Source organism: Lepisosteus oculatus, chromosome 2, assembly GCF_040954835.1.
Source record: "Lepisosteus oculatus isolate fLepOcu1 chromosome 2, fLepOcu1.hap2, whole genome shotgun sequence".
NCBI classification, from domain to species: Eukaryota; Metazoa; Chordata; class Actinopteri; order Semionotiformes; family Lepisosteidae; genus Lepisosteus; species Lepisosteus oculatus.
In genome coordinates this window covers 53,782,387-53,798,904 of record NC_090697.1, presented here as the reverse complement: position 1 = coordinate 53,798,904, position 16,518 = coordinate 53,782,387, and the positions used below count along the sequence as shown (strand labels likewise).

At 36.6% G+C, this 16,518-nt stretch overlaps 1 protein-coding gene across 5 annotated transcripts in view; it reads right to left on the bottom strand.

Moving 5' to 3' along the window:
• The window catches only part of crim1 (cysteine rich transmembrane BMP regulator 1 (chordin-like)), a 619,278-nt gene that overhangs the window by 401,738 nt on the left and 201,022 nt on the right, over positions 1-16,518 (bottom strand). For all 5 annotated transcript variants that reach the window (XM_069179104.1, XM_069179116.1, XM_069179125.1 and 2 more), the window contains exon 3: positions 9,928-10,170. In XM_069179104.1, coding sequence (XP_069035205.1) covers positions 9,928-10,170 — 243 coding nt within the window. The remainder of the gene's footprint in view (positions 1-9,927; positions 10,171-16,518) is intronic.

Genomic DNA, 16,518 nt, shown 5'->3' with positions numbered 1-16,518 from the left:
CAGGTTGAGCTAAGTGTATATTTTGTTGCTACAAGTTGCTGCAAGATGTTAGAAATTAGTCACTTCAAGAAAAATATTTTCAGAATAATGCTAAATCTAGCAGGATAGAGAAAGCACAGAAAATAGGTAGTTAGACTGATCAGATTAGTATGCATAGCCATTTACCGAAGAGGGTGTGAGAAGAGTGACAAACTAATATACTTTAGATATTTTTTTTCTGAACCAGGGAAAATCTGATCATGTTTCTCAGTAACAATAATGACAAAACTTTATTTTATATAGCACCTTTAAAAGTAGCCTCTCAAAGCAATACAGTAAGTGTAAAAACAGTTATAAGGACCACAGATTACAAAGTAAATACATATAAGAAAGACAAGCAGTTAGAAGTGCTACCGAAATTAGAAAATGAAGCAGTCTTCTGAAAAGAAAGATTTAAATGCACTCAGGTTAGGTGACTCTGTTATCACTGAGGATACAAATCCAGAGCTCTGAGGTGCACCTAGAGAAGGTCCTGTCACCCATAGAATGTAGATGTTGTTGAGGACAGCTAGAAGACGAAGGTCAGATGGACAAAGGTTGCAAGGTGGTGTATAGACAGATAATAAGCCAGATAAGTACTGAATGAGGATGAGGATTTTGAAGTTGACTTGAAGCCTGATAGGAAGCCAGTGCAAGGACTTGAAGACAGTCATAATGCATCCTGATCAGGATTCTGGCTGTCAAATTCTGAACATATTGGAGATTGCTCAGTGTGGATTTAATTACCCCAGTGAAAAGGATGTGGATTTATTAATTCTAGAAAAAAAGATTTTCTTGATTTCTCTAGTTCCAAGTTTCTCTAGTTCCCTTTTAAAATAAACTTTTATTGCACAATGCAGAGTACTACATGGCAGGTATTTACATATGATATTTGTGATTTAAACAAATTAACACAGGAAGTTTTTGAGGATTGGCTCAAAAAAGTGTTGGCTGAGTTATTGCAGGATGTAAGACTAGAGATGTACTGTAGGTAGGAAAAAGATGATTTGGGGAAAGCTGAAGAATACACTGATAACAAGATCACGTCCTAATAGGGTAAGGCATACTTTTGAGAAAATGACAGTAAATGTTATAGACTGCAGAGGAAGATGAAATTAACAGACTGTATGTTTAGATAGATACTGAAATGAGGATTATATTTTAGATTTTGTGTAGTTGGTAGCATTGAATTTTTTGTTAGATGCACATGAATTGAAGGAATGGGCAAACATAGCTGATGCTGATCCAGCAACTTAAGAAGTTTATATTCAGAGGCAATTTGTTTAAATAAATAACTAGGTATGGATACTGATGTACAAGAGAGGTGGAAAGGCTGTTTCCTTAAGCCAGCACTATAAAATAATTTATCCTCAGTGAGATGCTGCCATCTCATAGTGGGTTTCTTACACTCTGTATAGTTCCATCCACACAGTGCCTTTACTTCCATCCATTTCCTTTATTCAGTACAAGGGTTTGGAACCTATCTCAACAAGCAATGGAGGCAAGGCAGAATACACCCTGGACATAGCACCAGTCCATCCCAGGACATATGTGTATGAATATATATATATAAATAAATATAATTATATAATTATTAATTTCTTTAGATAAGCAATTCCATATTATATTCCCTATTAATCACATTCTAAAAAGTATGCTTTTTTTTTTACTGCAATAACAAGCGTGAGTATTCGCAGAACAGGTCAAAACATTATAACTTTTTACAAAGTATGTAAACTTAATATAGTCAGAAGGAGCACTTAAAAACATTTCCAAAATAACCACAGTATGTAACCAAATAAAAGACTTTGGTGCAATGTTTAGGAAGATAATAATAATAATAATAAACTTTATTTTATATAGCGCCTTTAAAGGTGACTTCTCAAAGCGCTTTACAGGATGACAATAACAATAAATAAGAAGATTTCACAAGATAGGACACAATTATAATTACAGCAATACAACAATAACAATAGAGGAGACCGTGGAAGGTGGTATTAAGAAGAGCAGAGGGGTGAAGAATGGAATCAGTTAAGTAAAGGCTTTTCTGAAGAAGAAGGTTTTGAGTCTGGATTTGAAGGAGTTTAGAGAAGGTGACTCTCTGATATCCTTGGGCAAAGAGTTCCAGAGCTTGGGGGCATAGCAGGAGAAGGCCCTGTCGCCCATGCAATGTAGACGGGCTTGGGGGACAGTAAGGAGGGCAGAATTTGAAGAGCAGTGGTTGCGAGGTGGGGAGTAGGGCGATAAAAGTTCAGACAGGTATTGAGGTGCCAAGCCATGTAAAGCCTTATAGGTGAACATGAGGATTTTAAAGTCTACGCGGAATTTGACCGGAAGCCAGTGCAAGGACTTCAGTTATGTACTTGCACTAGACCTGGTCAGGATTCTGGCTGCTGAATTTTGGACATACTGCAGCTTGTTCAGAGTAGATTTAGATACCCCAGGGAGTAGAGCATTGCAGTAATCAATTCATGAGAATACAAATATGTTGATCAGCTTTTCAGCCACAGTTAATGATAGCATAGGGCTTAGTCTTACGATATTTCTAAGGTGAAAAAAATATGTTTTGACAGTATGCTGTACATGTGGGTCGAATGTTAAGCCAGAATCGAATATAACCCCAAGGTTTTTCAATTTTGATTGAAGCTCAAGTACAGAGCCATCTACAGACAGGGTTACAGGACTGGCTTTACGAAGTTGATGGGGGGTACCAATAAGCATGACTTGTCACAGTTAAGATGAAGGAAGTTTTGAGTCATCCAAATTTTTATGTCAATGATGCAATTAGATAGAATAGAGACAGCAACATCAGTGTCGGGTTTGGTATGGATGTATATTTGAGTATCGTCAGCGTAAAAATGAAAGCTGAGGCCATGTGATCTTAAAAGCTGACCAAGTGGGAACATGTAAATGCTGAAGAGCAAGGGGCCCAGTATTGAGCCCTGGGGGACACCAGACTTGACAAGACCAATTTCAGACCTGTACCCATTGAGAGAGACAAAGTGACAGCAATCAGTGAGGTAAGACTTAAACCATTTGAGGGCAGAGTCAGAGACTCCAAACACAGTCTCGAGACGAGAAAGTAAGATGTTATGGTCAACAGTGTTAAAGGCAGCACTGAGATCAAGAAGGATGAGTATGGAAAGAGAACCAGAATCAGAAGCTATTAGAAGATCGTTGGTGACTTTGACTAGGGCGGTTTCTGTGCTGTGAAGTTGGCGGAAGCCAGATTGCAGGGGTTCGAAAAGGTTGTTTGTCATGAGGTGGTTATGTAACTGAAGTGTGACAGCACATTCTAGAATTTTAGAGAGAAAGGGTAAGTTGGAGATGGGGCGCAAGTTGTTAAGATTGTCGAGAGCCATGTTAGGCTTCTTTGGCACGGGGGTAATAGCAGCGGTTTTGAGGACCGTTGGTACAATGCCAACGGTACAATGCCAAAAGATATTGGAATACTGGTGTGTATTTTTTATTTAAACTAGCAATACCAGCCATATACAGTTTACATAATATGTTTATGTTCCTAAATTAATATTGTTTATGAGCAATCTCCGGGAAACTAAAGCGGATCCAAGGTGCAAGTGACTTCATAACGTGAGAAGGCATTATGCTATATTTTTCATGCATCAGTTGAAGCCTTCTGACTATAGAAAAAACAGGATTCACTTTTTTCTGTCCCTTCCTACTCTCTCTCACCCACTGCGATTCGGGCACAGAATGGTTAAAAATGGGAACAGGTCAGACAGGCAGAGGGAAGGGGGAGGGGCGCAACTGTTACCTGTCCTGGATAAAGCTGTTAGAAAATAGGTGGATTTACATCTGTGAAAAGCATTTTTAATGAGATTTTAATGCGATATGGAAGATATTATTCATAATAAATGACCTTGGATGGTCTGTAAACTGAAAATTTATAGAAGAGGCATGTTGTGTCTTTGCTTTCCAGCTTGGAATTAACTTTTACCTACTAGTAGATTCCATTGCAGCTACCTTATTTAAAACAGCTCTGTACTAGGACTGTCAACACACCTGTCTTGTTATGTACAGATGCAGCCATTCAAAGTGCGCGGTACAGACACGTACCGGAGGTAATTGGCTACGGCGTCGCGCATCGTGACGCAAGATGACGCGGGGTACCGCAGATTGTGATTGGTTGACCGACAGGGGCGCTCGTGGTCCGTTGGTCTGTCGTAGAAAGATTTACAGTAAAAGTCTTAACTGTGCCCGTTTAAGTATTGAATATTCATATGGAATTTTACCACTGAAAGGAAATCTTAGTAGCTGAGCATAAAAAGAATAGGAGCATACTGCAACGCGTGTGAAGGCCATAAACAATATTAATTTTGGAACATAAACATACAGTATATGGCTGGTCTCGGTACTTTAAAGAAAACATGGTTTCATTATGACCAGAATCGGTCTTGAGATATTTTTAACTTGATTTACAGTATTTGAGAGGTATGTCTTGACACCGATACTACGTAAATACTGCTCACGTATATGTTTCTAGGTTTATATTATGCATTTCATACGGTCAAATTACTTTTGAGCAACTAATAAGAAGCGCGAAACGGTATGCGTTTTAGTTTCGTTTTGTGCTGGGACTCGCTTTTAACAATGTCGCCGTGGATTGATTAGAGATATCAAGTACATACAAGTCATTTTTTAAATGTTGTAGTTCGTCTTGTAAAAATGTTACGAGTACATCATCTGTCAACAATTACACAGGTTCTGTTTCCATATTGCGGATTTTGGTTACGTAATATTATTTTCTAATTTCACGTTGTAAATATATGATTTGGGCAAACAGAGCCGCAAAGAAGTACATTATGGGTTGTTGTTGTTTTTTTGCAGTTTTAAATAGAACAAACGATGCTTAAACCTTTGTCTGATTCTTGTGAAACTATCCACACGACAGCTACAGTACCTAGGAGTTGACTTCAGTGGTCACTGATGGGATGTTTCTAAAAATCCATCCTCTGTAAAACGTCTTCTCTAGTTGTCCTGCATATGTATTCGCTAATGAAGCTGTGTGTTCTGAGCCTGGTTCTCTACATTTCTGTATGAACCAGCTTAGAGGGCTAAAGACAGCTTGTGTTTAAATTGAGTGTAAGGTAAATTTATGCTTCTAAAGTCATGGTCAGCATTTATTATTGTACTGTGCTGTAAACTTGTTCTGTGCCTAGTTACATTATTTAATAGCTTTATCAAATCTGTACATTGTCTGTCGATAATGTTTCTGTAGTGCTTTTTCAGCCCTCAACATGTGACTGTGATGGTGGTGCTGTGTGTTAGGTTCCTGACTTCCATGTCACACGGTCTGTGATTGAATCCCATGGAACTATGACTTTATTTTTAACAAACATTTCTTTGAAAAAATGAAATGTTTCCCTTGGTCAGAGATTAAATAAAACCTCACTCGCACCAAACAAATGTATATTTCTAAATATCACAACATGATCGAATTTAAGTCTTTTTAATAACAATGAATAGTCACCTATGCGTTACAAAATAAACATTTATATTGATTTGAATCGCGTTTTGATTTAAATCGTAAACGCGTGTTTAAATATATGTGTTTAAAGGTGATATACTGTATAAAAGCGCTGATTCTTATGGAATGTGTTCCGCCAGGGATTCAAAAAATTTATTTTTTTTAATCGCATATCTAAGGAAAATTGCAGTATAACTTTGTTCATGCACAAACAGTGGCATGTTACATTATAATTTGGGTGTCTCCTCTTGCCAGAAAGCTCTAAATTGCATTTTGAGTGCGGTTTTTGACTTTTTCTAAATTGCAACCCATAAATAAAGCTGATACAGTTTAGATTACTGTATTCTAAACTGTGTTACAACAGCACATTGGACAATGCAACGTAAATTGCAAAAATGCACTTGGAATCTGTCCAAGCCCTCCTAGGAAAATTATTTAAACTGCGACACTGATCATTCATCTTTAAATAAACTTTATTTTATATAGCGTTTTAAGCGAATAGGTAATTAGATTGCTCATAAACCTAACCGCTTTTTCTACATAAACACAGTGTGATTGCCCTCTGAAAATGCTTTTCCTTTATATTTAGGCTCAGATTTCAACTATACATCGTATTATTATAAACTTTCTTGGAAAAATGTATTTTATATAAACCATGTTTGCTATTAATTCATTTAGGGCTAAAATACGTTCATTGTCTTCCAATTGAGACGAGTTGACATTGGATGCTTGCCACGCCTGGACTGTTACACCAACGCATTAGCATGTTAAAGCGATTTCATTGAGGAGCCTAGCTTTCTTAACTAGTAAGTACTGTACTTCCTACTTTGAAAATACCTGTGAAACCGGTTTGATTCGTCACAGCCAGCACTCCGGCAGAGAGGGGGTTGTACTCGTTAATGTCCGATGACATACAAGTGGAAAGATTACAGATTTTAATCGTCTTTTTTCTGAACCAGGGAAAATCTGATCATGTTTCTCTATTACAATAATAAAAAACTTTATTTTACATTATTTTACATATCCCGCTTACACATCGCACGACTTTAATAAATCTATTCTTTATTAATACTAAATAAATAATACTAAAAATACTACAGCAAAGAGGTCACTTGATTTTTCGAATAATTCCAAATAGCACAATGATCCACTGGCATCCCTGAAGTCTGTTTAGTCACTAATCTTCCAAATACAATCACTAATCACTATGCTCCTATTCTTTTTATGCTCAGCTACTAAGATTTCCCTTCTGTGGTAAAATTCCATATGAATATTCAATACTAAAACAGGCACAGTTAAGAAATTAAATATACATATACATACTGTATACAGTACAGTTTGCATACGGTAATATGTTTATGTTCTTAAATCAATTTTTTTTATGAGCATGTGAAAGGCATGGTGAATCGATTCTCAAAAATTACTGTACTTTGCATGATTGGAAAAAAATGCGTGATTGCGAAATGCTGTGGTGTTACTTTTACAAAGACGGTCAATGAAAAAAGGAATGTGGACCAGGGCAATACTTTGAGTTTACACTTACAGCTTGTCCAAGGTCATTCATTATTAATACTATTAGTAATATCTTCGTTAAAGACTTTAATGGCGACAGCTCAAACATGAGAGGTTGAACTTTATTAGCTCCACCTTGAGGAAATTCCGGATACTATTATTTTGCTACCGGTAACTCGCGGTAGACTGCGTGCAGCGTACCGGAAAATAATGCGGTATCGCCCACGCATTTTGAATGGCTGCATCTGTAGAATAGAACAGAACAATTCTGGGGGATGGCAAGGAATTTTCAGTAGCATGCAATGTTGTCATTGCTAAGGAACAAGTAATAGGTTTATTCTATGCTGAAAATAGAAGAGAGAAAACACAACGTTTCAGCTGTGAAGCCTCCTTCGGGTGTGAGGGTCTTCAGCTTAAAATTAAACGCTTGGAGTTTGTAATGTAGGGTGCTCTGAACGAGTTAAACTTTGATGCAGGACAAATGTATTTCCCGTGAGCTATACTGTAGTGGCAGTACAGTAGTAGTTTGAAATTTTTCGTTTTATAAATAAATCACTTAGCTTCGAACATGTTGTGATATTTAGAAATATCAAAAATGTCAGTATAATGTCCATAATATTTAAAGCCATCACGTCACAGATGTAATTACGTGGAAAGGAGTGAAACTGAAGCACACATATCCAAAGAAAGTGTACTACGGTGATAATTTTTTGCTACAGCACATGTACAAAGAATCTACAATTTCTTTAGATATGCGATTCCATATTATATTCCCTTTTAATCAATACTATTTATATTAATTGATTAATCCCTATTAATCAAAAGTATCAATTTTTTACTGCGATAATGAGCATAAGTATTCGCAGAAAAGGTTAAAACATTATAACTTTTCACAAAGTATGTAAACTTAATATAGTTAGAAGGAGCACGTAAAAACTTTTCCAAAATAACCACAGTATGTAACCGAATGAAAGACTTTAATGCTTAAAATGTTTAGGAAGAAACTGGAATACTGGTGTGTATTTTTTATTTAAACAACCAATACCAGCCATATACAGTTTACATAATGTGTTTATGTTCCTAAATTAATATCATTTATGACATTCAGATGCTTTATGCTCCTCTTCTTTTTATGCTCAGCTACTAAAATTTCCCTTTAGTTGTAAAATTCCATATAAATATTCAATACTAAGTGGATTAAAACATGCACAGTAAAGAGATTAAATGATTAAATCATTTCACTAACAACCAATGCACCACGAGTGACTCTGTCAGTCAATTTGGCCAGCTAAATCACGTACCACAGTACATCGTGGTGAACTGTGGATAATTCTGCGCTGTATGGGGTTGTACAGTGCATTTTGAATGGCTGCATCTGTATATATGGGGAGCACAGTGATCAGCATTGCTGCCTTACAGCTCTGGGACCCTATGTTTAAATGTTGGGGGCTGTGTGGAGTTTGCATGTTTTCAATGGGATCATGTGGGTTTACTCTTGTTGCTCTATTTCCCTTGCACAGTCCAACAATATACCAGTAGATTAATTGGCTTCTGTAAAATTGGACCTGATGTGAGCGTGTGGTATGTTTGAGTCTTTTTGTGTCCTCTGATGGACTGGCATCCTGTTCAGGGTGTATATTGCGTTGTGCCCAATGCCTCTAGGGACAGACTCTGACCCATAGTGACCCTGAATTAGATAATTGGCTATTGAAATTGATGTGATAATGATGTACCTCCTATGGTACTATGCTACCTCCATTGTACCAAAAGCTGAGCTATCTAATTTCTGAATGCGTTATTTCACCTCAAGGCTGTTACACAAGCTCTTGCAGTTTACGTTCTAATTTACACTTACACTTATTTAATTATTACATCATATGCTCAGACATACAAACTTCTGACATTTTTATGTTTATTTTAAGGACTGTTGTCAGTAATACCTGTAAAACAGAGCAATAGCTAACATAAATAAAAATTATTGACCTTTTAGACTGCTTTTTATGGAAGCCCGTTTCCGCCAGAGAGTAAAAAAGGGCACTATGGTACTATTGCGACTTTGTATCTCAGAATTCCGACTTTATATCTCGCAATTGAGACTTTATATCTTAGAATTGTGACTTAGAAACTCAAAATTGCAACTTAAAAACTCAGAATTCCGATTTTAAAACTCAGAATTACGACTTAAAATCTCAGAATTACGACTTAAAATCTCAGAATTAAAACTTTATATCATACATTTGTGACTTCGAAATGCCCACATTTCATTGTTTGTCTTATTGTTATTGTAACAGATTCGGGCTCTAGGGCCTCTTCCCTCGCTGCTCCCACCCAAGTTCGTGTCTCACTGCATTGGCTCAAACCCAGGTCTTGCCAGCTGAGCTAAAGTAAAAAAGGAATTGTACTAAAATTGTTTTTGATAGATTTCCAAAACATTGTTAAACATTTAAAGGTAAATGTTAAATTTAAAGATTTTGATATTTTATATGTTTCTATTTAGATCTGATTTGGATAAAGGATATGTTCTTATTGTCAATCTGTTAATAATGTTGGAGAAATACTTCATCTACTAAAGTAAATGATCTAATACTGCTCCCTCTATTAATGCTTTTAAAGTACAATTTCTTTTTCACTTAAATTCTATTAGAAATTTAAAGAATCAAAAGGCAAGACATACAATGTAAATATGTAAAAAGTATAAGTTTCAGCTTTTATAATTCCTAATTTTGAGATATAAAGTCGCAATTGTGAGATATAAAGTCAAAATTTTGAGATACAAAGTCGCAATTGCGAGATACCATAGCACATTTTTTTTTTACCCCCTGGCATAAACGGGCTTCCATAGCTTTTAGTCCTGCAGTTGAATTTGACAGTGCTCTTTAAATTTGTGTAGCAGCAGCAAGGAAACTCACCTGGCTTGCATTCATAAAGATCGCAGCACTCTCCAGGTTTACCAGATGCCTTGGACACAAGGATGTTGAGGTAGCCAGGCTGACACACTTTTCGCAGACAGCCAGCAGGGTTACAGACACAGCGACTAGGTAGGGGACAGCACTCCCCAGGTGGGGCATAACCTTCAATCAGAATGGAGTCCTCAGAGCAGCGTGGAGAGAACTGTACCTCACAGCGTGCCTTGGAGCAATCTGGCTTCTCATCTGGAAAAATGCATTAAGAGGTAAAAGTGCCAGCTCTTACAAATGTTTAAAAACATTATAGCATCTACATATCTAGGGTTAAGAGAAAACATTATTTATACAATATCTGTAATTAAAGGACAGAAGCTTTTATTTAATAATTGACTGCACAGTGGTTGATTGTGGATCTCAAGTGCATTCTGTTTGATGGTTGTGGTAGGTTGTTGAGGATAATATAAAGTATATTTCCATTAACATCACTATATTATAAATGCACTGTAACCATTACACAGAATCTCTGCACACACTGATTATTTTTTAATCATGCACACAGTTTACCTCTCATTTTGCTAACACACAGTTGTAGCGGCGAGGCTTAATAATAAGGCAGAATTAAGTGTTTCTGAGCTTCCCAAATGAGGCCCCATTTCTCTGTTCATCTCTGTGGTGCAGCCACAGAGAGACTATTCATGCAGGGTGATTTAGGGTTCTTTTGATAAGGACAGCTCCCAAAGGGGGATGCACTTAGCTAAGCCTGGCTATCATGATCAATGGTCATCCATTGGCGCCTATCTGTCTAGGGAGTGCCAGTTGGACATCTGGACTGCATTCCTAAGTGTCAGGAGTAAGTGACTCATATCTCACCTTGATCAACCAATCAGGGACTGGTAGGGCCAAGTAACCCACGTGGGACTCTGATGCCCATGGAACTTTCAGCCAATCAATGAGCTGAAGTTCCTCCAGGTAAAAACAGGCAACATAGAGAGCCTGAGAGATTCAGTAAGATTCAGTAAGATTCAGAGATTCTGTGGACTTTCCTAAAGGGAATTCAAAGGAGAATTCCAGGGCAGGACGGCCCAGGAGCAGAAGGCTCCCAAGGGCAGGACATTCTCGCAGCGTGCCTCCTGACCATCCTGAGACTCAGCCCGGACAACCACGGAACGGCCAGTGTGTCCGAGTGCCAGAACTTTCCTCTGTTCTAAGAGTCTAGAGCGGAGGTTGCCAGAGAATAACCAGAGGATCCACCCGAGGTTAGCACCAGCAGCAGGCCTCGTGAACAGGTCGGAACTGTGGAAAGTTGAATCACTATTCAGAACTAGCTCTTCATCAGGAACGAACCGGTCCTCTTCCTGACTTGCTGGGACCCACAGTCATCTTTTCTCCTGTGCACAAACTTTGCTAGTTAAAGCCAACAGTGAGCATCAGCAGCACACCGTCGCAAGCCGCACAGCACAGCCTGGCACGGAGCCAGAGAGCGCGGATTGGACAGCAACAGCCTGCAACTGTTTCTTTGTGCCCGCAGGAGATCTGAATCCCCAAAGATTGGATGAGTATTCAACTTCAATGCATTACAGCTCGAGAATTCAATTGTTATCCCAACCAGTTGATATCAATTTAATTCCTAAGAGTTATGTACTTGTTTTGAGTATCTAATGTAGAAGTTGTAACCAAGTTCAATTACGAAACGGTATAAATGAATGATATACTGAACGTATGTCCTCTTGATATGTGTAACACTTTGTAACTGACTGAATATATACCTTTTGTATTCTGATAACCCTCTCGATAAGATCTGTTAGTTTTATATGCATATTCTATGTATTAATAAATGTATCCTCGTGTATTAGTACCTGTGTGTGTGCGTTGTTTGAGTTATGTTGCATGGTTGGATTCTAAAGCCATCAAAAGAATCAATTTTGTGATTTACTGCTACAATTAATAATTGTCTCAGTAAATGCCCAAACCCTACAGAACTGGTGCCTTCAGAGAGCCACTATGATTACTATGGTACAAAAAATACCAGATACCGCAAAAAATAAAGGAAACCCGGAATTAAGTAATCCAAATATCTTTGCTTTTTTATGCCCCAGCATGGTATGTTATGCCTGACAGGGGAAGCAAAAATATATATTTTTAAAGTTAAAAATAAAACAAGAAGCTAGCACATTATCAGGGGTCTTATCAATGTGCACATTGGCTTTAAGATACGTACTGTTCTTCTATTTATTTAACAAAATAACTGAGAAGTGGGAATGTACTAACCAGAATGCATGTACAGTAATACTAGGGCAGGGGCATTCAATCCTGGACCCAGTTTTCCACAAACCAGCAGGTCGTATCAGTCAGCCTCTTTGCAAATATGTAAAAAAATATATTTTGACCAGTTAAGGAGATGATTTCTTCATTTAAGTAGTTTAGAGATCATTTGAAATTAAAATCTTAAAACTCTGTAGCTCTCAAAAACCAAAGTTCCTGACTATTTCTGATTTCTTTTAAGCAATTAATAAGCAATTAATTAATCTACTAAATTGATCAAAACTCACAGGTCCAAAGTCTTCATAAATTGAAGATTTAAGAATGACCAATAGACCTACTGGATTATGGCACTCCAGAACCAGGGTGGGCCTATTAGCATATTAAACCATATAAGATTTAAAATGTGTTTGTGTTCACACAAAAGCAAAAGAATTGGGACAAATTAACAAAATAAATTAAACTTGTGTAAAGTTAATAAAGACTGCTTCAAACCCTGACGTAGCCAGATAGTTTCTGTTTCTTTGAGATGTTTTGCCAAGTCTTATGTTTCCAATAATCATATGACTATACACAGTACAAGTAATTTGACTGTTACTAACACAGTCTGGAGACAGAATTACTGGATGAGAGGATAACATCCAGAAGAAGGCTTACACCCTAAGAAGGCTTCACAGCCGAAACCTTGGGTTTCTTTCTTCTCTTTTCAGCATGGAATAAACCTATTACTTGTTCCTTTGCAGCCTACGCATGCTGACGCAGCTACCCACCTGAACTACATTAGCTAACAATTACATTTTCATAAAAAGATTTTTGCTAGCATGTCAAAATGTGTCATAGCTCTGTCAATATTTTTTTTTAAACTGAAGACAATTTAAGCAGTTTAACATTGCATCCGTTTTAAATAACTAGTAAATTCAAAGAACATTAAAAGTTTCAATCTATCATTCAAGCCATGCATCTCAAAAGGTTAAAAAGGCAATTTCCGGTCTAAAAAAAACTTTTTATGTAAATCAAATAAATACACATTGAAAAGTACCAAGTAAAGAAAAAAACAAAAACAAAAAAAGAAGTCAGTAGTTTTAAATGATTCAAAGAATGACTTGTGTGCGTGTACTGAAACCTCATTAGTGTGAGGCATTAGTGATTCAATGGAAGAATTTTTGCCTGTCACTCTAAATACCTGGGTTCTAATCATGGCCAATGCCCAGCCCTGTGGGAACAACATTTCTATATAACAAAAAACATAACATAAAATATCATTTGCATTTTTTTAAATGTCATATTTTTATGTATCCTGCAAGTTTTATAGGTCTCTTTTAAGTCAGCAGCTGCAAAGAGCTGGGGAACTAGCTCTAATTAAGCCAATAATTACAGACCCAGCCATTCAGAATGCTCAAACCATATTAAGCCATATTGCAAATAACATACAGATGCAGCCATTCAAAACAAGCCAGCGATACTGCATTATTTTGTGGTGTGCTTGACGCAGTCTACCGCAAGTTACCGTATTAATACTGTAAATTCTTGCATAGTGCCACATGATACCACGTGGTACTGCAAGTAAAATAATAGTATTCGGAATTTCTGCAAGCTGGAGCTAATAAAGCTCAACCTTTCATGTTTGAGCTGTCGCCATCAAAGTCTTTACCGAAGATATTACTAATGGTATTTATAATGAATGACCTTGGACAAGCTGTAAACTCAAAGTATTGCCCTGGTCCACATTGTTTTTTTCATTGACCGTCTTTGTAAAAGTAACACCACAGCATTTTGTTGATCCAATCGCATTTGTTTCCAATCATGCAAAGTACAGTAATTTTTGAGAATCTCTGATTCACCATGCCTTTCACATGCTTTGAAAATATATTGATTTAGGAACATAAACATGTAACTGTATTACTGTATTACATGTTACTGTATTACAGTACACTTTACATTACTGTATGTAAAGTGTACTGTATACAGTACATATATGTATATTTAATGTCTTTACTGTGCCCGTTTAAGTATTGAATATTTATATGGAATTTTACCACTGAAGGGAAATCTTAGTAGCTGAGCATAAAAAGAATAGGAGCATAACGCATGTGAAGACCATAAACAATATTAATTTTGGAACATAAACATACAGTATTACAGTATGTAAACTGTATATGGCTGTTCTCAGTACTTTAAAGAAAAAATACACACCCATATTCAATTTCTCCCTAAGCATTTTAAGCATCAAAGTCTTTAACTAACATGTGAAATAACTTGTATAAAAAGTGGTAGTATTAAGCTTTTCTGCGAATAAACTCGATACCAGAGTCAACAAGCATACTTTTAAAATTTGATTAATAGGGAATATAATGTGGAATCGCATATCTAAAGAAATTAATTATGATATAATATAAGTCTAGGTGCCTGATTAGTAACCCACAGGTTGGCTGTTCAAATCCAGCCAGTGCCATGACTTTTCTTTTAACAAACATTTCTTTGAAAAAATAGAATAGTAATATTATAGACAATTAATTGACAATAAATATAGAAAAGCACATTTTAAAATTGGGAAATTTGGTTTCAAAAGTCCTCATATAAACTGGTCCACATTCTTTCTAACCGTCATTTTAAACGAAAATACTTTTATTTTTTTCTTTGACAAACACCACAGCATTCCGTTGATCTAACTAACGAGGACAGGACATTACCTAGCCAATATGATAAAGGAATAAATGACTTTTGTTGCTCATTTCTTTAGCACATTTGTACAAGCACTTGGAATCTGTCCAAGCCCTTCTTTGTCAGGCATTTTCTTTTACTGTAACGGACATAAAAACTCCCTTGCTTTTATGAAAATTATTTAAACTGCAACACTTATCATTCAACCAGAGCTCAAAATATCACAAGGATCCTCAAGAGCAGAGCCAAGACTGTATTAAAAGATACTTGTATCAGATACATGAGAATCCAAGCTTTTTTATCTACGATTTCTTTTCCGTATACCAGAGATTATGGTACCACTTCAGAAGGGTGTCAGATTCCAGGAATCAGTACTTTAAAGAAAAAATACACACCAGTATTCCATTTCTCCCTAAACATTTTAAGCATCGAAGTCTTTAACTAACATGTGAAATAGTGTGAATAAAAAATGTTAGTTTTAAGCTTTTCTGCTAATATAATATGGAATCACGTATCTAAAGAAATTAATAACGATATAATTATAATCATATACTGCAACACAGTAGTACACGCCTTACAATGTCTGTTGATTCTGTATGTGTAGGGCTGTTTCACTTCTCCTCATGTGACCTTGTGGGTGGTACTGTGGTCTGCATTCCTGACTTATAAACCAGCTGTTGTGTGTTCAAATCCAGCTGGTGCTGCAACTTTTCTTTTAACAAACATTTCTTTGAAAAAATAGAATAGCAATATTATTGAAAATTAATCGACTTTTTATATTTCTAAATATCACAACATGATCCAATTTAAGTCATTTTTAATAACAATGAATAGTCACCTTCTTTCCTTCTGACAACAGTCCCTGCTTCTGCTTCCTGCTTCTATCGTGTGTGTGTGTGGGGGGGAATACCTTTAGATCTCCCTTCAGATTTAAAAGGTTATTAATCATATCTTTGGTGTCGCATCTTCCCAGTGTAGCTAATCTTTTGCTGCCTGGGTAAACTATGACAAAGCTTTAGAGAACTTAACATTTCTATTATCAACAAATTGTAAATACAACGTTTACATTGGCATTATTCATTTTTCACTTGAGTGTATGGAGGATTGTCAGCTGTCACTGAGAGCAGACCCCCCCCTCTTAGGCTGCGCAAACAATCTTTTAAATTTTTATAGAGAAATGGAGGCTGTACAGTATGCGTTACAATATAAACATTTATATTGATTTAAATTGCATTTTGATTTAAATCGCAAACGCGTGTTTAATTATATGTGTTTTTTTAATCATAATCAGACAAATGCAACATAAATTGATACAGTATCTTTGTCTTCTAAGTATCTTAATAAACTTTCAGCATAGCTTTCTCCCCGTTTAGATTTATTTTTCTTGGGATTTTGGGATCAAACGTGGAAGGATTAGATTGTAATCGTTTTTAGTTTTCAAATACGTTTTAGAAAAGTGTAATCTATACTTAAAAGATGTTCACCACCTGCTATACAGATACATATTGTAATACTTTTGGGTTTGGATAGGACTGACACAAGAACTCAGACTTGTGGAGTTAAAGCAAGTTAAAGCCTTTATTTTTCTGCTACGTCACCACCTGCTAGCCTGGCTGTCCCACGCCCCCGCCCGCCAACAGCGTGAGCCAACACACCGCTGCGCGCCCGAGAGAG